The 20,778-nt window shown below is 46.0% G+C and overlaps 1 protein-coding gene across 9 annotated transcripts in view; it reads left to right on the top strand.

Annotated features, from left to right (window-relative positions):
- The window catches only part of TIAM1 (TIAM Rac1 associated GEF 1), a 199,589-nt gene that overhangs the window by 95,248 nt on the left and 83,563 nt on the right, over positions 1-20,778 (top strand). For 3 of the 9 annotated variants that reach the window (XM_065066271.1, XM_065066219.1, XM_065066260.1), the window contains exons 1-2: positions 15,911-15,933; positions 18,093-19,072. In XM_065066271.1, coding sequence (XP_064922343.1) covers positions 18,104-19,072 — 969 coding nt within the window. In that variant the 5' untranslated portion in view covers positions 15,911-15,933; positions 18,093-18,103. Of the gene's footprint in view, positions 1-12,555; positions 12,735-15,910; positions 15,934-18,092; positions 19,073-20,778 lie in introns of those variants that run through there. The other 6 variants (XM_065066249.1, XM_065066238.1, XM_065066222.1 and 3 more) reach the window with 3 other exon arrangements.

The following is a 20,778-nucleotide window of genomic DNA, read 5'->3' as shown; positions in this document are numbered from 1 at the left end:
ACCAGCAAAAGAGCACTTTTTGATGGAAGAGCTTATTCTAAGCTTGTTTCTGTTTGGGGGAAAAAAAAGAAGTGTTACTAGAAGTCATGTCACAGTTTTGCTCCTGTAACTGTATTGCAGTGGCCTCTGCAGGCATAATCAGAGGTTATGCTCCGTCAGATTTCTGACTGACATAGCTGTGCTGTCAAATATTTGTAACGTAGATCTGGCCTCAATTTTGAGACGGTGCTTAAATTGCCGCCGCACTGCACAGAGCTGTCTTTCCTCCTTTAATGTATGGGGAATAACTTTTTGAGGAAGAGCTTGTATCAGTTAAAAACTGTAAACGATAAATTGCAAAATACTGGCTTTCCACCCCCCCCCCCTCCTCTTTTCATGTAGGTATGTTGATTCTGGAAGATGACAGAAAAAAACAAGTAAGCACGTGGAGTGGGGAACAGCATTTGAAATACTTTGTTTTCCCTCTTGGTTGACTTGAAGGGATGTGCAGCCCATCACTGCTGAAGGATGAGGTGGTCTTTTAAGATGGGAAGACTGTTTCTGATGGCAAAACATCCAGAAGTTGCCAGAACATCTGTAGGGCACACCCTGTACTAGCCATCTGAGGACGTCAATGGTAGAGACCTCTGAACCAGCACAAAGAATATTGTCTTCCAAAAAGTGGTGCAAAAACTGGTGCAGCACAGCAAAACCAGGGAGTCCTTGGTTTAGCTCACTTGTACTTGCTTTGCTTCTCTTTTTTGTCCCCTCTTTAAAAGTCTTCTCTTTCAAAATTTCCTTTAAAATGGCAGTAGTTTCTTTTTTGTCTTTGAGCTATATCCACTCGCTTCAAAAAATAAGTTACTCTTTTTGCCCTAGGTCTGTAGGATCAGTGTGGAGATACAGTGAGGCTGTGGCTGCTGGTGGAGTAGAAAGCACGGGAGAGTCACCTCTCCTGGTGGCTTTGACATAGGAGGGAGGAAACATGGCTTTCAAGAGGACTAAAATTCGGGCTTCTTAATATTACTTTTAACACCCATTTGAGTAAAAATTACTTTATCTGGTAACACAGTAGGGGCTGTGTGCATATGGTCAAGAACAGTTCTGAGAAATTATTGGGAAAGGGTGGTCTTTCTTGCAGCTTGGAGATTGCTCCATTTGTCGAGCAGATGCCATTCACGTGAATTCAGGAACTGTTGTGAGCTCAGGTGGGCTGAATAATTCACTTGTGTTGCAGACATAGGTGAATATGGTCAGTGTGTCCGCAAATGCACTGTGTGTACTTTTACTGCAATTTTTATTTTCATTTGGGCTGGGAATGATGCCACGGAAAATATCAGTAGCTTTCTCAGCTACTAAAATCATCTACCACTCTTTAAATTTAAAGAGGAAACTGGTTATTTTTTTTAGGACTATTTTGGGGCACATACCAACACAAAGCATAGAAACGATGGAATGACACTTACTACACATGCTGTGTAGATTTACTGTGTCCTTGTTTGATGGCATGTCTGATGTTTCACCAAACCGTCATTTTTGAAGAGGTACAGCTATTGTTTCGTGAGAAGTCTGCATTTCTAATGTATACTTGAGAATTCCTACAAAATTCCCACTTAATACTTTAGCACCATATAACGTTTCATGTATGGGACTATACCCCACAGTAACTGCTACAGGTAAGAAAAATATTCTTCTTATAAATAGTAAGGCAGAACATTTTATTAGAGACCTTCTCTTATAAAAAAGACATTGAACCAGAGCTGACAGTAAGCAGTTTTCCACCGCTGCTCTGGTTGTGCTTCAGTCAGGCGGCATCTGTAGCACACTAATAAATAGCTTTACCGGGTGGCTTTCCAGTAATGTTTCACTTCGGGCTAGGCAACCCATTTTTCTTTTCTGGTGAATGGTTTATTCACTGAAATGTGGTTTGTGAGTCTGGGACGGCTTGGAGACTGTGGAGCCAGGTATAAGCTGCGGAGGGCCACAGGCAAGTGGTACGGCGTCGTTGAAGCTCCCGGGCAGGATTAGGAAGGCACACAGCAGGATCTGTGACTCTGACCAATCGCTACAACTGTGAATTTGACTTAAACTCACTCAGAATTTTCAGCTGAAAACTTAACTTTCCAGATAGACTAATAAAATAGAGAAGGAGTGGCTTCCTCATCCCTGCACATGTGCACGCACCTGCACGCTACTTTCCATCATACACCCAAGAGGATATTACTTCTCCAAAACCAGGGAGGTCCAGATGAAAGTCTTCTGTCTGGTGAGCCGAAAATCTCCATTTTCCATCTCTCCTGTGGGAGACACCTTCACAGAGACTTTCTTGACTTACTACATTATCTGATGTTCCTGGAAGAGTTGTCCTCAGTTTGTCTTGCAATTAGTTGCTTATGCTTTTTATATAATATTTAAATATTTAAGCACTAAGAGAAAGTGAGAGCATGGTGCTGGAAAATTCCCACCTAAGATCTGGAACACCTCTCCTTGCCCCTTCTCTGGTGATATTTTTTGAATTGTTTTCAAAAGAAGAAGAAAACTGAAGCTCTTCTTGGCAGTCTGCTCTGTAGGTTGTCAGGAGCTCAAAGGTACAAGGCCCACAGCTGATCATCTGGCAGTGCTGGCTCTGCACTAATTACAGTTAGTGTATGTGTGCCAGCAACAGCATTTTACCTTTATTGACCATCGTTTGCAAAGCCAGGGGAGAACTTGAAACAACTACTGTGCCTGCCAAACGATAGAGGATTAGTCCAGCAGCATCAATATGCTGCTTTTTTCATATTGCTCAGGAACAGCTTGAGTTACACATCTTTTGAAAGGATGAACTCTCTCCTTTGATGCAAACGCAGCCCATGGATCCCACCAAGGCTGGTTAGTTCATTAAATCCAAGACAGAAAATTTTCTCCTGAATAAGCCAACTGGGTCCACTGAGATATATATAGAATGTCCTGAGTTGGAAGGGACCCACAAGGATCATCGAGTCCAACTCCTGTCCCTGCATATGACAACCCCACAGTTCACATCATGTGTCTGAGGGCATTGTCAGTTGGTGGTCAAAGCTGCCTCTTTGCTACACTCTTGTGTCCCATTTGACTACGCTTTTGTTATTCTAGAGGCAAAGTTTAATCTAAGAGAAATTATTGTGCAAAACTTGCATAGTCTTCAAGCCCTGACTATTGAAATGTGTCTTGAGTGAGGGGTCACCCTGGCTTGCTCCTACGGCTCCCAGGGCCAGCCCCAGTCAGGATGGGACGGCAGGGACCTGCCTGCTGCGTGTCTCTCTTGTCCTGGGAGATCCCAGGCAGGTGCCAGGGGCTGCCTGCTTTTAGGCAAGTCTCTCTGCTCCAGTCGAGAGCCAGGAAACACTGCCTGACTTGAGGCCATTTGCGAAGGGGTAGAGGGAGCAGGAGGAAGTCACAGTCTATTTTAACCTTGAAATGCTTGTTTTGTCAGGATGAAATTACTATGGATACAGCTATTTGAATTTATGATTTTTTTTTTTAACCTACCCTTTTCTGCCTGTGATCATAAATCATGTCATTTTGCAGCCTCTTGTTTTGCCACATGAGACAGCCCTGTTGTTTTTGCCTCTCACAGTGGAGCCCTGTGCTTCATTGTGTCTGCCTTGCTTTTCTTGAAGGTAGTCTGGCCTGTATTAACCTTTGCCATGGGTGGCAAAGATTGTGCATGTTATTCCAGATGAGGTCAATGTCTTCTGTGGCATTCAATCCTTTTTGTGCTGGGCAAGTCTTGCTTGGTGCATCTTCTGATTACGTTTGCTTTTTTGTCATTTTTATCTCATCGGGAGCCTATGGTCCTTTGGGATCGATACGAGACAAAAGGTCTCTTTTGTATTGTGACTTTTTCTGGTTTTGTGTCATCAGCACAAGTCACTGGTACATTTTTTTCTTTGCATGTCATCATTGAAAACATTAAAAACCTGGTCCCTTGAGCCAGATAATTCTCCTTTCAGCACAACCTCTTTGCAAAGCTTCTTATGCATATCATAATTCTTACGCCAGTTTACGTCATCTTGAGCTTAACTAGTAGTGTCCTGGAAAGACATCTTCTGCCCTTTCCTCCCCTGGAAAAGAGGTCATCTTGTTGGAGAAAGCGATCAGAGTAGTGTGCCACAATCTATGTTGCATTTTATTTGTTTTCCCATGTCATTCCCTGTTCCATCTCTCAGATGTGCTCTGCAGCCTTGCATGCCATTGAGGCCAGACAGATGGCTATGTCATTGCTGGGATCACTTATTCTCCAGTCCCAGGCAGGATCCTGATCCACAGATTTTAATATAAAAATTCTTGTCCATATCCCTGTGGTTGCATGCACCGCTTATCTCATAGTTTTGGGATGCAGATTCAAAAGTCTTGCTGACTGGCGCATTTTAAACTCTTTGATTTTGCTCCTCTGATACCTCAGACGTGGTGATTCACATGCCTTGCTCCCCCATGCCCTTACAGAAAATGAAGGCAAAGCATTTATTTTATTTTGAGGCCATGCTCAGATCTGATGGGTTTCAGCTTTCCATCACAAAGCTATGTTAGTCTGACTTTTGGTAGCGTTGGCTTTTCCTCTCAGAAGCCTTTGCTGATCGGTCCTTTTCCGTGCTCCATGGCGGAGCTCCGTGCTCCTTGCCTGCCTCTTCCTGGGGTGGGGGCTCACCCCCTGAGACCTGAGGGTGTCTTCCCTCAGAATTACCATCCCTCATAGGTTTTGCCCCTTTCTAATTAAAGAAGCAACACCCAGCGTGCGGTGCAGCCTTGGGTGTTGTGTGTTCCTCCCATGGGGAAGAGCTATCAGCAGGAGCTGTGTCAGGAGATGCGATGTACGTGCTGGGACTGAAACTGGTAAACCCAGATAAACTTCACTGCGGTGCGGATACATCTCTGACGGCATTTGAGTGATCAGATGCTGTCAGGACCTGCAAGATAAAATCTGAATGATTAATTTAACTTTGACATTACCAAACTGGTACAGACCAGCTGAGTTTTGCATGAATGTTTTCTTTTTTTTCTGCCTGCTGGAGAAATGGTGATGGTTTATACTATGGTAATGCCAGGCTGAAAAACCTGCTCTGTTGTGGTTGATTATCATCACACTGGGTGAAAACAGCAGCCATTTGGTCACATGCTCTCTTGCCTCTCCTCCTGGCCTCTGAATAAACAGTAGGTATAATTCCTGGTGTCGGCTTTTGTGAAGCAGGGCTGCCTGTAAACCTGGGGCTCCTTTCTGCTCCTCCCATCCTCTCCGGTAGCCCCAGCGGGAGTGCTCAGTGCAGGCTGAGGCTGGTGATCCTGTTGGCAGTCCTATTCTTTGGCCTGGGCGAACTGCTGTCCCATGTGTCCCCACCATACCCTGTACCACTAACATCCCCGGTATCAATACAGGCTGGGGAACGAAAGGATTGAGAGCAGACCTGCCAAGAAGGGCTTGGGGATACTGGCGAATGAAAGATTGGACATGAGCTGGTGATGTGTGCTTGCAGCCCAGAGACCAGCCGTATCTTGGGCTGCATCAGAAGTGTGAATAGCAGGTTGAGGGAGGTGATTCTGCCCCTCTTCTCTTTTGAGACTCCGCCTGCAGTTCTGTGTCCAGCTCTGGAGCCTTCAGTACAGGAAAGACATGGAGCTGTTGGAGAGGGGCCAGAGGAGGCCACGAAGATGATCAGAGGACTGGAACTGCTCTACTGTGAGGACAGGCTGAGAGAGCTGGGGTTGTTCAGCCTGGAGAAGAGAAGGCTCCAGGGAGACCTTATTGTGGTATTTGAGTACTTAAAAGGGTGTTACAAGAAAGATGGGGACAGACTTTTTAAGCAGGGTCTGTTGCGATCGGATATAGGTTAATGATTTTAAACTAAAGGAAGGGAGATTCAGGCTAGACATGAGGAAGACTTTTTTGCATTGGGTGAGGAGACACTGGCACGTTGCCCAGAGAGGTGGTAGACGCCCCATCCCTGGAGACATTCCAGGCCAGGCTGGTCGGGGCTCTGAGCAACCTGATCTAGTTGAAGATGTCCCTGTTCATTGCAGGGGGGTTGGACTAGATGAGCTTTGCAGGTCCCTTCCAACCCAAACTGTTCTGTGATTCATTAATCTCCACCTGGCCATGTCCCTCCACCTGGCTGTGGCATTGCCAACACATCTTATTTTCAGAAAGCGTGGGATGTTTAATGAATGCTTCCTGCTGTTTAAATGTGGCTTCCCTCCTTGGTGTCTGCCAGTGCCCTTTTAAATTTGAGATATGGCCATCTCAGGCCTTTCTGCTGTTGATAAGAGTGCCATAGTCACACTTTGCAGAGAGGAAAGGAGCTGTGGGGAGTCTTCCCAGCCTGCCCAGGGTGGCACAGGAGCAGGCTGACAGGCAGGAATTCTCTGCAGTGCTGCAGCAGCTGGCCTCTCTATCCCAGACCGACATGATGGCTCTGGCAAACAATTTTAGTGAAGGCTGAATCTCACTCAAGGAGAGAGTCGCTGGTACTAAAACTTCCGCAAGGCATTCTACAAACTGAAGAGGACATCCTCTGCTTCAATGCTTTTCTCTATTATGCTTCCCCTGTGGCCTCATTGTGGAAGTTGTTGCTTCACATTTTTTTTACTAATAATATAGCATATATTATACTGCTTTTGTACCTCAGTGAGGTACCTCATTCTCTGTCAGAGGGTGGGCAAAATGTGAAAGCTACTCTGGATCATGCATTCGCTCAAGTTTAGTTTGCCGCCTGTTTTTCTGTAGACCTTTGGAATGCCTCTCCAGTACTTAAGTCTGGGGTATCTAAAATTAGGTACTTGTCTTCATATCTCAGGCACCATCTTAATGATCTGTGTGAGGTCTTTGGCATTGCTTGAAAATCAGATTACTTACCTCTGTGCTTAAAGGAGGATACACACTAAACACTTCCTCTCCAATTCCCCCTCCCCCAATTATCGGCCTTAATTCTTTTCCACAACATTTCAATCCTTCGCGTCCTGCCTGCAGTGGCTCCCCACTCACTCAGGCCAAGGGTTTCCATTTTTATTGCTGGAGAAGATGGTGCTGGGTGGTTCTCCTGTCTATGCACAGCCCACCGTGTTCTGCCATGCTTCTCCCGCCTCCAGCTGCTCGTCCTCAGCTGCACGGTGAGTGCTCTGATATATCCTTTCGGGGATCTGTCTCCTGGTCTGAACATTTTCTTGTTTTTTTAAATGCATTTGGCACATCCCGTCCACATTGTGTATCAGCAGTTCTCTACTCATTTGGCACAAGCAGAAAGCCCTTTTCAAGCAAAGTGTAATAACAATGATGTATAAGCTAAAGGTAAATAAACAAACCGCACCTTATTTTTATTTCAGCTTCAGTTTAGGCATTCTTTTTTAATTTATTTTTTTTTTAAGTAACATATAAATGCACACCCAGTCCTTGTAGCTACCTTTCTCATTCTCATCCTCCATGGAGAGCAAGTGGGCTCCTTCTTCCCTGCAGCTCCCTCCTGGCTTGGCGCTGGCTGCAGCCCCCCAGAGCGGGTTATAAACACCCTCTGCTTCCCAGGACACAGCGCACAGGCTGCTGTTCGTCTGCCCCACTGGCTCCAGGGAATTGCCCTCGTGGCTTCCCATGGATTTGCTTATGTCTGATGATCTGAAATTAGAATCCTTTCCCTGCTTTGCCCTTTTCCGTCAACGTGTAAAACCTTGCAGATTTCCCCTAGGGAAGAAAAGGGGATTTTCCCACCATTAAAAATAAAAGGGAAGGGAAGGAGAAAGACTTAAAACATGTTCAGGTGCTTGTAAAAATGATTAAAAACCAAACAAACCCACAACTGTGTCAATTATTCACATCCACTTGTATAAATATAGAAACCTTGAAGAGGGGGCTTTCCCTTGGGCTACCTGCCCTTCTCTTCCATTAATTCATTACCAAGGCCCCGTGGTGCTTTGTCAGTGCCATGTTTCTGCTTTTGTTTTCTTTAGCTGTGATTTGGGAATGGTTGACTGTTGGTTTTAGGTCTCTTGATGGACCTTTCTCCTTCTCTCTCTTTTTGCCTTTTCTTCCTTCCCTTAGAAGTTCTCATAGTTGTGGTGCTACAGCTGGAGGAACAAGGCTTCCCACATCTTTCCTTTATGAGTTCTCCACAAAGAGAACATGGGTTTATTTTTCTTTCCCCTCCTCTTCATCTGGAGCTATCACCCAGCATTGTTCTCCTAACCATGACAGACATGAAGGTTGTGTGCTGGTGAGACAATTGCAAAGAGGTTTTGCAATTCCAGCTTTGCTGGCCAATTCTTGTGGGTTGGTGGATGGTCCCCCCAGCCTTTTCTGGATGGTGATCCTCATCACACTTGTTTCAGCAGCAGCCGTTCTCTTTGACAGATAGTATAAGCCACTGTTGGTTTCAAATTAATTTTTCTCAAAAAGGTTTATATATTTTGTAGGTCACCGAAAGAAAGCACAAGAAGGAACATGTTTGTCATGTATTTTCACTGGTTTAAAAGTCAAACAGCTTCTGCAATCCACTAGAGCTGCTCTTGGAGCTCAGTGTTGTACTTAGATTGCATGACTACATTGAGAATGGAGAAGCTTCGAGCATTTCTGAACCCAGGCATACACCCAGCCCTGACATGGAAGGCCCTCTCAGACAAAGAGCTGGGCATAGAGCAGCCTCTCTTCTTCCATTCACCCGTCCATCCACCCACCTGTCCTCCTCTTGTGGGCTGCAGTGTTTCATTTTGTGGAGGACAAGCCCGGGGATACGGGGTGGGGAGAGCCAGAGTTGTCAGGGCACCAGGACCCTGGGGCATACTGGAGCATTTACCTTTTTCTCTGGCTAGGTGATTTGATAGATTGATTTTGGCAGCAACTCATCTTATCTGGAGGTAATAAAGGCTAACAAAATGTGGCCTCCAGTTACAAATACAATGCCTGCTTCTCCATTTCAGGAGACAGGAACGAAGGCTGAAGTTACAGTGGTGTGGAACTGGGATCGTGGGTGGGGACCACAGCTCAGAGCGAGTGATTAATATTAAATAGTTTCTGTATGAGATGACTATTGCTTTCTGTCTATAATGGTTTATGGTAAAATTGCCGAGGGCTTTTCAAAGCTGGATGAAGATTTGCTTAATGACCAACTGATCTTGCACCTGCAATAGCATTTGGAATTTGACAAAAGCGAGGCATCATAAAACCAAGAAGTAAAAATACAATTAAAGGAGAGCTGTCATCCTTCTAGCCAACTTTTCATGTTCACTGGACAAGGGGATATACTTGCATCCTAATTTTTCCTTGCTGGAAAGGAAGGGATTCTGCTTTCAGAAAACTACAGCTTTCATATTTTTCATCCATTAATGTTTATGTCAAGTGTCCACAAGCAAAAAGAAAACAGGTGTTCTGTTGTTTTTTTTCTAATCTCTTGGCATTGCAAACTGCTCCCAGCATGTGAAAGTCAAACCTCTCTTTGCTGTACCTAGAATCACAGGTAGCAGATGTGGTGAGTAACAAGGTCCTCCTTTAATATATTCTGCTTCACTACTATGCATCCATTTAATCCATTCACGGTGGTTTGCTGGGGGCTTCCTCAGTTTGGATTAACTGAAGTTGTTGTGTGGTGAGCCCTGTGGGAACTCCTCAGCTTTATTTTTGAAGGCGCTGTTTTGTGGCTATGAAATAAATACAGCTGTGCTACTTTCAAACCTTCAAAGAACAAGAGGAGTTGCGTTGACATATGTAGGTATTGGCATACTTGCATGCATACATGCATCATAGATGTATATGCATGTGCGTGCATGTGTGTTGCAGGAGTCAGCTCTGAGACTGAATATTTTGTCTTAGAGCATAGCAGTTTGAGAATCTTTTTTGACATTTCTTTTTTAATGAGATGAACTGTTCCAGGCCTGAGTGTTTACAACTGTGCATCTGCCCTGAGGACAGTTACTGGTGAGTTACTGGTGGTCTGAATGCACAGTCCGCTTCCCCCTCGGTCAGGCAGCACTGGCAGAGCAAATGCCTCCCATGCTGGGAAGGGCTCTGTGCTGGGAAGCAAACCATGGGGCTGTGCTCGGGTTTGCTTCTGCCTTTAGAATCATTGAGTAGTTTGGGCTGGAAGGAATCTTCAAAGGTCATCTAGTCCAACCGCCCTGCACTGAACAGGAACATCTTCAACTAGATCAGGTTGCTCAGAGCCCCGTCCAGCCTGGCCTGGAATGTCTCCAGGGATGGGGCATCTACCACCTCTCTGGGCAACCTGGGCCACTGTTTCACCACCCTCAATGGAGAAAATTTCTTCCTCATGTCTAGCCTGAATCTCCCTTCCTATAGTTTAAAACCATTATCCTTTTCCTATCACAACAGGCCCTGCTAAAAAGTCTGTCCCCATCTTTCTTATAGACCCCTTTTAAGTACTCAAATACTACAATAAGGTCTCCCTGGAGCCTTCTCTTCTCCAAGCTGACCAACCCCAACTCTCTCAGCCTGTCCTCCTAGCAGAGGTGTTCTAGTCCTCTGCTCATTTTTGTGGCCCCCTGACAGAGGAGCATGGGCCTTTTGCCAAGACCTTGTCCTTGTCTGAGGCTGCTTCAGCACTGCAGACCTTCAGAACTTCTGCTGCAGCAGAGCCTGGGCTGTTGGGGTGAACTGAGAAGCCTGGGAACAAGGACCATTCCAGTGACTATTAATGGCAGACAAAGAGAAATATGAAAAACTCATGTTCTTCTTGAAAAGTATGACTCGGTTTCATTTGGGAAAGACTCTCCAAGTTGTAAAAGTTAATAGAAACAAAGCTTTTCAGGAAAGAATCCATGGATAATGATAAATCCTTCTCTTCTGATAAGCTGTGTGAGCATGGTGCTCAACTGTTTGTAGCAAAGGATACTGCCAGCCCTTCAAACGTACGGGAGTGAAGTGAGGCTTTGAATGATGTAGTATGCAGTTGTAACCATCCACTTTGAATCTTCCCGCCCGTTTAACAAATGGATGCAAGGAGAGAATGATTTTTGTTGGAGAAGCACGGGTGATATGTAGAGCAGGCAGCGTTATAGTTGGTTTCTCACAGAAGCGACCAGAGTTCGCTTCACTGTGGAGCAGATTTTTCTGAGTTACAAACTCCTCAAAAGCCGCTTCAGGATGGAAAATTTGATAAAATTCTCGGCTGCATCTTTTTTTTTTTTTTCCTTCTTATTTTTTTGGACACGTTTTCTGGGGTAGCAGCAGGAAGATCTGAAAAAAAGATGATTGCAATTCCTTTTTCTTTGGGGATGAGGAAAGCGCATCGCAGGGTTGCTAGTCATGCGGTGGATGCAGGTGGGAAGCCTCTTGCCTGTAGGACCTTGTTTGTCAGCAAGATTCTCGTCTTGGAAATTATTGGCAGCTGGCATGGTAATGAGTCCATTTCAATATAAATGAGCTTCATTTTATTAATTTCTGCCAGCTCCTGAGCAATTCATGAACTGCTTTTCAGATCTCATGCAACAGCTTGGGGGAAGAAGGGGAGGTGAGGAGTGGAGAGGGGAACATGAAGGAGAAAGAAAATGAGTGTGTTTTTAATTTAGAAAGGAGCTGGTGACTCTCATCTCTCTGAGAATCCAGCCAAGAGTGAGGATTACAATTTCACTACCAAGCAGCTCTCATAAAGTGAAGGGCATCAGTAATCTCTTCCAAGGTTTTTGTTCCTTGAGAATTTTGGAAAAGTTTATAACTCTCAGAACTCGGCATGCAGTGTTGAGTTGATGTTTCACTGCTGATGTTTGTCTGGGAGAAGGGGGAGCTGGGTGACTTGAGAGCTGGCTTAGGCAGCACACCCAGCACCCTGGTGAGCTTGTGGTTCTTGGTGGATGGGACTGGACCTTGAGCTGCTGTACTTGCAAGGGAGCTTGCCAGTGGTATCAGGCCAAGAAAGAGCTGGGATTTGGTACCCACACGAGTGCACTCCTATGTAACTTGAGGACTATTCTTGTGACTTGTCTTAGGTCTAAATAAGCGTGGAATGGTCTCTTGTATCCCCCCCTTAGTGAATGCAATTAACAAAACGATCCTTTCACCATGCACAAAAAAATCATGTAAATGCTCTGCTCTACATATCTGATTCGCCCTTGAAAAATGTTAATGAAATCCCTGCTTGGATAACCGCCCTTTTTGCGAATTAGACAGTCTGAGCAGACAAATTGCGTCTGAGGTCTTCCAGTTTCAGGCCTGTTCCCTGGGCAGCTGGGTCCCCTTTTGCTGCCAGAAGTTAAACCGTGGTTTATTGGAAGGTGCCTTCCTTGGTGGTCGTCTTTGGACCTGAGGTTTTCAAGGGCTGCCTGAGACAGACTGTTCTCAGTAGGGACATGTTAATGTCTGTGGGGATTTTTGTTGTACAGCGTGGCGGGAAGAAGAACTCTCCACAATCTGTAGTTTGGGCTGACGGTGCTTGACCGGGTTTTTCATTTACTTTGCCATCATCAGATTTCATCATTTGAATTTAAGCACAGCATTCGCATACTGTATTGCACAGTGTTTCTTAGGTAAGTGATGATAACAGGACCTGGCAGAAGATGCCCTCCTGTGTAGTCGTTCCTGCTAACCCTTTGTCTGATTTTTTTTTCTCCCCTCTTTCTCCCCAGGTTTTTGGCATGTAGTCATAGGCTCTGACGTGAGAGTAACGGAGTCGCTGAGTGGCAGGTGCTGACAGCTTCTGCAGTCCCCGTAACTGTTCATTTTGCTATCATTTGCAATTCTATACCTCTAAATGCCACAGCTCTCTTGGGGAAGGTTGCGCTGGATACCAGTACTGCCTCGGAAGGTACATGTGTGTCCATATATTTTTCCTTAGGAGTTTGCTGTGCTGTATAGTAGTTTGCGGGAGGGGAAAAACTGGATAAGCTGCATGTGGTTTATGGTTACACCCGTTTAGCAACACAAAGGCATTTGAATGGCTATCAAGCAGCTACAGATGACATCCCTTCCTCCCTCTTTCCTCCTCTTGTTTGAATTGCCTGCAGGGCCTTTTTGGAGTCCATCCCGTGCTTTAACATATGCGAGAGCGGCTTACAAAAAAGAAATGGCTGGTTAAGAGGTTCTGATGTGAAAACAATTAAATATGCTGCTGGAGTTTCCGAGAAACTCAAAGGCTTACTGTGGAATTTCAGCCTCTCCCTTGCCCTTTTGAAAAAGCACATTTTAATTACAATAAAATGTGTATGTTCGCACTTGGTTATTAGTCTTGTACATTTTTCTATGTGGTTCTTGTGAGTTCTGTAAAAATCTTTGTTGTTGGCTGGCAGATTTTAGCAAAAGTTTATTTCTGTAGGCTTATTGCTCGCTGTGGATTTAATAATTGTTCTGGTTCTCACAGCCTTCAAGCTCCGCTCCAGGAGAAAAATACAGATTTGTCACCAGGGCCTCCCACTAGAATCTAATTTTAAATTTGCAATCTGTTGTCTTGCGAGGTGTTTCAAATTTGGTTGGAAAGTTAATATATTTCAGATTTTCTTCTGGAATCTAATGGCCCAACTTTTTGCAAGTTTGAGAGTTGGTAACTTATGTTCAGTTGAAATGGGCATTCTGGTTTTGTAATTGTTTTAAGAAATATTTAATATCAGGGGCAAGGGAAGAGAAAGGAAAGTTATATTCTTTGAGAGAGCCATCATCAGTGGTCATCTAGAATATGATCGTCTTTATGTGTAACCACGTCATGTAAGATTCATCCAGCAAAAACTCAGCTGTTCAGGTAGAGGTCAGTCTGCTTGTTTGGGGTAGCTGATATAGGGACCACTATTTTTTCCAAAGTTCTCTTGCAGAATTTGTGTTGTTCCTGCTGATAACCTAATGTTGAGATTAATCTTGTTTAAAAACAACAACAACAACAAAACCCAATGCAAACTTCTGTAGTGTCTCTTGACATGATAGCTGGCTAAAAGGTGTCTTTCCTGGCCCCTTCAAAGACTTCCACAATTTTGACGTTTTACCTGCTCTGAACCAGTAAAAAACAGATCTTCTGGGACACAGCGCCCTTTCCCAGAGCAGTGATAGCTTGATGGCCACGCTGCCTCTCGAGGATGTGGAGGAACAAGTTGCCACCCCTTGGTTTACCTCACCTGGGCTGCAGATATGAATCTTGATCTTCCGCGTCCTCGGCAAGCGATTGAGTCACCAAGCTGGTGCCTCTCTCAGGAGACGTGCCTGTCTCGCCACTTCAGTTTTCAAATCTCTGCCTCTTGGAGCAGAGGAGCCTTTCATCAAAAGCAGTCTATTCCCACGAAAAGTTTGGGTTTTGATGAATCAACGTTTTCTGCTGAAAAACTTCCAACTAGTTCTGCTTACAGTGCCTGGTCTGTGTGCGCTGATCTCTGCTAGCTTCAGAGAATAATTCAGAACAGATTTTTGACACGTCGCAATCCTTGGCTCAGCGCGACAGACCTGTTTAAAGCATCAAGATATGTCACACTTGATTTATGTTGTATCTTGGTGGTACCTTGATAGGTCTTTAATGGTCACCTTGGATTTGGCAGGTGAGCTAACAAGGGGAGCCTTTGTCCTACCAGCATTTGTGTGCAATTCCCATCAACATTACTCATTTTCTTAATTTGATACAGATTTTTTTCATTGAGTGTGCTAAATTCAGTTAAGCTGTAGACCGGCAGCATCTGGCAGCCGGAGCTGGAGCAGTTTAAGACATTTCTGCCCCAGGGTGTCTGCTGCTGCCCCTGGGAGGGGGTGGCTGGGGCTCCCCTCCCCTGCCCAATGCTCCTGCTAGCTAAGGATGCTGGCATCTGCTTCAGTGCAAATTCACAGCTTTCAGGGCTGCCTTTGCACGTCTGCCTGTGCTGACCTAACAGCTCACTGCTGCTAAAAAATGGGGGAGGTGCCCCTCGCTGTCCCTTCTTCTCCAGCTCCTGTGCGTCACCTTCCAGCCGTGCTGCCCTGTCCTCGTCATGCTCTGTCTCCAGACGGGCACCCTTCTGCTGCCTCTGGGACGTGCCAGTTGAATTCGTTATCCCAGCAAAAATAAACGAATAAATAGTTGGTTTTGGTTTTCCCCCTGGGGTTTATTTTCTGCTGTTTTAGTGGACTCAGCTGCATGAGTACATGAATTGGTTGGTGGAAATGCTCAGCCAGAAATGCAGAGTGGAGGCAAAAGTGGGGGTGGGAAGGTAGGAGGGGGGGTCCCTTCCTGGGGGAGTCAGTAGGAGGGGGGTCCCTTCCTGGGGGAGCCATTTGTCTCAGGCACCCCACAAATGGCCACCCTCAGCTTTACCCACTGGTGTTGACTGTCCCCACTTGGGGTGGGCTCGGTGTGTTGTGCCCTGCGTCTCCCCCAGGAGATGGCTTCTGACAAGGGATTGTGACAAACTGTGCCGTCTCACGTTGCTGCAGCAGAATCAGCTGTGCCATACCTGCCTGCGGCCCCATCGCACCCACTGTGCAGAACCTGCAAACCTCTGCAGTGTGATGCTGGGGAAATCAGTGGGATGAGGGTGAGGCCTCTTCAGTCCAGGTGCAGGAGTGAGGTGTGGGCTAATGGAAGGGATAGATTGCCATCTGTGATATAGATAGCTGTCTGAGGGATTTGCAAACTTGTCCTCACCTAAAGCACCAATCCACGGAATTAAAAAGGGACAGCTCTTTACTTTGAAGTCTGACACTTCTTGCCAGTATCTAGCAGATACTTCTCATTGTGTGAAATCACTCAGTAAACATTCCTGCGAGGTCTGAGGAGAAGGAGGAAAGAGACGTTCCTCTTTTCTTGAGAGTGTTTCTAGCAGTGTTATTTCCTCACGGGATGCAGCCTGAGCTGCTGCTCCTTTGCTTGCCAATTCATTTGCGGTTCTGTTACTTTTTGGCTGGATGAAATTTTTCCTGGTGTGCGTGGAGACTACATGGAGGTGGTGGCACGGGACTGCTCTCCATAGCCACGCTGCCCGGCATTTCCATCAGCAAGTGTGCCTCGCCGAGTGGTGTATGGGGGATGCTCCTGCCCTTTGGCAGCTCTGTTTCTGAAGGTAAAGAGCTCTCTTCAATCATTCATAGTTTCAAGAGGACTTTAAAACTGTTCTTTCTCCTTAGATAGGTACTGAAGTGATGGCTGCATGTCTGGAGACTGGGGATAAATGGCTGCATGCTCCGATGGGCTTTGCAGCCGGTGGAAATCCTGTTGAATGAAAGTGTGGTTAGCAGGAATCTCAGAATCAAAGCAGCTAAAAGCATTAGTCCGAGAGGGTTTCTTTTGCATGATGGGGAGTACTGAGGTGTGGTTTTAGACATCAGTGTGGAAGACAAAATGGAATTTTTGTGCTTTAAAATGTTTTAAAAGCAAAAGCTAGCTGTAATTTGTTGTCCGGTACTTATCAAAGGGCCATAGCTTTTAAGGAATAATAAACCCTGTCTAGGAATTTATAATGCTGTCATATTTTATAGATTAAAACCTGCCCTCTCTTCAGTGCATTTATTTTGCTAAACGATATGTGATAACCAAGTCTCATGACAGTCAGTTGGAATTCAGCCATTAGTTTCAGGAGATGTAGGGTATTTCCTGGTATACTTAACTTCACATGCGATTGTATTTCTTTTAGATACAGAAATGTCCAGATATTTAGGGGGGTGCCTCTGTTGCTCCAGCACTGAACAGATTTTTAGCCTCAGACACAACCTACTTAGGTGGGTAGAAGAACAGAGAAGCGCAGTCCTCTGTGGTCAGAAGTATCATTGCAGTAGTTCCATTCTACCGTATGCGCCCAGGGCAGCCTACGGCAGAAGTGCTGTGCCTGTATTTAGCACAATCGATTCCTCACTTTCTAGGTAATTTATGTAGGGCTAATTCAGTTCCGTGCAGCAGCAATAGTGTGTATTTAGATAGCGAGGGAAAAATACACGATCACATTCATTCTGCTAGCGTCTGGCTCAAATACCCATCGGCGCATAAGAGAGAGGAAATTACCCCAAGAAATGAAAAAACCCAGATTGTTTTACTGTCTAGGCAGCTTTTTTTTTCAGCCAAGACTAACAGAAATACCTCAAAATGAGGAAGTTTTACCTCGGAATTTCTGTTCAAGGTTTATGGACTATTTATCTGAATATAATTGTCTTGTGTGTGTTTAATTCTGAATCTCCTATTTAATTTTGAATGGCCATGTACTTTTAACATTTACTTTTCTTGTTCTTCTTGATCTTTGGCCGGTAGGAGCCCATACTACTGATAAAATATTTCTGACATTTGTTGAGTGAGATCATAGACCTCAAAGTGTTTTCCAAGGTTGAATCCAGATCATCACTCCCATCTTCTGGACGGGAAGCCTGTTTCATGGCGGGACGTGCACAAGTGAATAATACAGGAAGCTAGGTACAGAGATGGGCACAGAAACCCAGTACCTGTGTTCCAGCTCAGTTTTCTCTTTGGTAGATCTAAGCACTTAGATGTAGCTATCTGCCTCAGAGTGAGTAGGATGGGAAAGGTTATTTTTGTATAGTCTGAGTCACTCATGCTAATTTATTTTTCATAATACGGCTTTCTTGTGTGGGGCGCTCTGTACCTGCTTAATGTTGCACTGGTTTTTTGTTCCAGGAATCAAAGCTATCATTAGCTTGCTGCCAAACAGGTGAATTTGTACTTTGCTATTTGGTGCTTCAATTCGCAGTTCCTAGAAAAAAAAAAAAAAAACAAACAACAAACTGAAATCTCAGATAAAGGCATATGTACATCTACTTTTTGGCATCTTGTTACATGCAGGTAAATGATAGCTGTTGATTTTTTGAGTTGGAATTGTGAAGCTAATACGAATAGTCAAGTGAATGTGTGCAGAGCTGAGATTGCCAGCACACTTTGGTGATAAACTGGCTTCAGTTCAAACCAAGCTTCAAGGTTCACTCCTTCCCTTTTCTACACTCTTCATTCACACCAGCAAAACTGTCACCTGGCTTTTTCCTACTTACTGCTTTAACTGAGTTGTATTTATAAGTTTGCTGGAATGGTCGCTGTCTCCCTTAATTAATTCTGTGGGATTAGTAGCTGCTGTTAAAGCACGTCCTGCAAGACCCAGTGAAAGGTGTGGTGTAGGTCAAAAAAAAGAAAAAAGCTATTTTTGGTGTATTGGGGTGTCTGTGTGTCTTCTTGCCTGCGTGTTTGGTTGCTACGGTTAAGGTTTCCTGCTCTGTCCTCTTGCAGACTGTGACGCCATGGGGAACGCAGAGAGCCAGAGCGTGGAGCACGCCTTCTACGGAGACAAACACGCCGCCCTGGGCCGCAAGCACACCTCCCGCTCCCTTCGTCTCTCCAACAAAGCCTCTCGCCGGACGCGGCATGCTTCTTCGGGAAAAATTATCCACCGTAACTCAGAAGTGAGCACCCGCTCCAGCAGCACCCCCAGCATCCCCCAGTCCCTGGCGGAGAACGGCCTGGAGCCCTTCGCCCAGGAGGCCAACCTTGAGGACTTCGGTAGCCCCATCTGGGTGGACCGCGTGGACATGGGCCTGCGGCCTGTTTCCTACCACACGGACTCCTCCGTCACCCCCAGCGTGGACAGCAGCACCGTCCTCACCGCCGCCTCCGTGCAAAGCATGCCCGACTCGGAGGAGAGCAGGCTCTATGGGGACGAGCCGCCCTTCCTGGCGGAGGGTGATGGGAGGTCACATCGGTACGCGGCCAATGGCACGAACTTCATGGAGACAGCCAGCTTCAAGAAGAAGCGCTCCAAATCGGCTGACATCTGGCGAGAGGACAGCTTGGAGTTTTCGCTTTCCGACCTCAGCCAGGAGCATTTGACGAGCAACGAGGAAATCCTGGGCTTGGCCGAGGAGAAGGATGCTGAGGCCACCCGTGGGATGGAGGCCAGTGGCAGCCCACAGACGCTAGTTGCTTGCCAACGGGCAAACTCTATGAGCGACTTGTATTCCCCCAAAACCCCGAGAGCTGCTGTCAATGGAGGTCCACGAAATGCCTTTGGAGGGTACTGCCGGAATTTAGTGTCTGACATCCCAGATCTCGGGAGCCATAAGATGGCATCGGTTACTGCTGAGGATCCTCCTTCCTACAGTAATTACAATACGCTGCCCTGTAGGAAATCCCACTGCCTTTCCGAAGGAGCCACCAACCCACAAATTAGCCATAGTAACAGCATGCAAGGCAGAAGGGCGAAAACTACTCAGGTAAGGCAGTTTTATTCTATGTAAAACAGAAACTCATGTGCATTTGCTAAGCTATGTCTGTAGATAAAGATATTCTAGGTTCTTCCAGACTCTGTTTTCCTTTAATACCCCCTTTTCAAGGAGGGGGCTGTATCCAGGAGAAAGCTGAACTAATCGTTCTCCAGAGCTGGCTTGATCCCATCACTGCTCCCTTCATTATCTGCATCTCTGGGCCTTTTCCACTCTTCACTGCCTCTGGGAAAGATAAGTCTGCATTTGCCAGCTAAAGATTTTCCTGTGTGTTTTGCAGTGCTGACAGTGCCTTTTTTTGCAGGGTAGCTGCCAAAACCAATCACTCCACTTGAGGGGCTCACATGCATTGGTTGTGTCTCCTCTTTCTGCCCTCCCTGCCCCGTTGCCCTCCCCTGCCTGCACATGTGCAACCACTCCTTGACTCTAGTGGCTGGAAGCAAAGAAGAAACCTGCCAGTGTTTTCCCTCCTCTCCGCGGTAAACACTTGCTGGGCTGAAATTTCACTCTTTTAATTGCCCAGCATTCACATTTATGCAAAACATCACCTAGAAACAGTCCTGCAAGCTGCAGTGCTCACCTGCTGTAAACTGAAAAATGATGGGGGATGTATGGATGTGTGCTTCTAGCCAGGGAGGACATCATACCCTCATCCTTTATCTTTTAACAGGCAGCACAGAGCCAAGATGAGCTTTTCTATCTAGTGCCTCTCCCCGCTTCTGAACACCAGTCCTGTGATCTTTGCTTTGACAGCTGCTGTTTGGTCTTTATTTTGTTTTGCCCTGCTTTTCTTCGCCATGTTCTGTCTGATCAGGTTACACATCGCTGCCTTGCGCTGCAAACAGCAATTCTGCATACAGTATGTTGCAGGTGGGATAAAGGAGCTACAAATCCTGCCCACCTGTACAAGCCACGTGTGGCACACGTGTTGTGGGCAGTTCATTCACCTGGCTTGCTGGACCTTCTCAGAGTGGTGCTCCAGCTGCCTAGTGGAAGATGCTGGCTGTGGCGTTTTTTTGCATGCACTATTTTCTAGCTGTGGGCACAGTCTTTGGAAACATGGCTGGGGGACACAGACAGAACCGTCTTGACGGCGCAGGTCAGAGCTGTGCACGCTTCAGCGGTTCCCCTGATTTTATAGCATCGTTTCTAACTACATATGCTGCGCAGCATACGCACACCGTGTCGTGCGACCCAGAAAAGGAAAAAAGTGGCACGTTGCATCAGGGTTGGAAGCCGGCAGGCTTGTGTCCTGCTGCCGCGCTGAGCTGCTGTCAGGACACCAGCGCTGGAGATACCAGGCTAGGCAGCTGAGTCAGGCGGGATGCAGCTCCACCATGGAGGAGCTGCGGGGGGCTGCTGGAAGGCGAGAGGAGCCTGTGTCTCCCCCCCCATCAGCTGGCACTGACTTGGGCTGATGGGAAGGGGCTGCTGAGTGACTTCCTGTCTGTGCTTGATCTGTGGAGATAACGCTGCTTCTAAATATAAAAATGACATGTTAAAACAGATGCTGCGGTGTCCCACAACAGCAGCTTTGTACTTCAAAATCAGCTCTTTATTTTTGGAGGTGTTTTTACGGTGCAAGTGCAAAAAACGCTTTAGTGCTCCATCAAGGCAGTGCAGGATAAAAAGGAAGAGAACAACAACAAGAAAATAAAAGATGATATTTGGCAGCCTTGAACGTAACAGCTTTCATG

Source organism: Columba livia, chromosome 1, assembly GCF_036013475.1.
Source record: "Columba livia isolate bColLiv1 breed racing homer chromosome 1, bColLiv1.pat.W.v2, whole genome shotgun sequence".
NCBI lineage: Eukaryota > Metazoa > Chordata > Aves > Columbiformes > Columbidae > Columba > Columba livia.
Note: the sequence above shows the minus strand (reverse complement) of the source record. Positions and strands in the feature narration are given on the sequence as shown.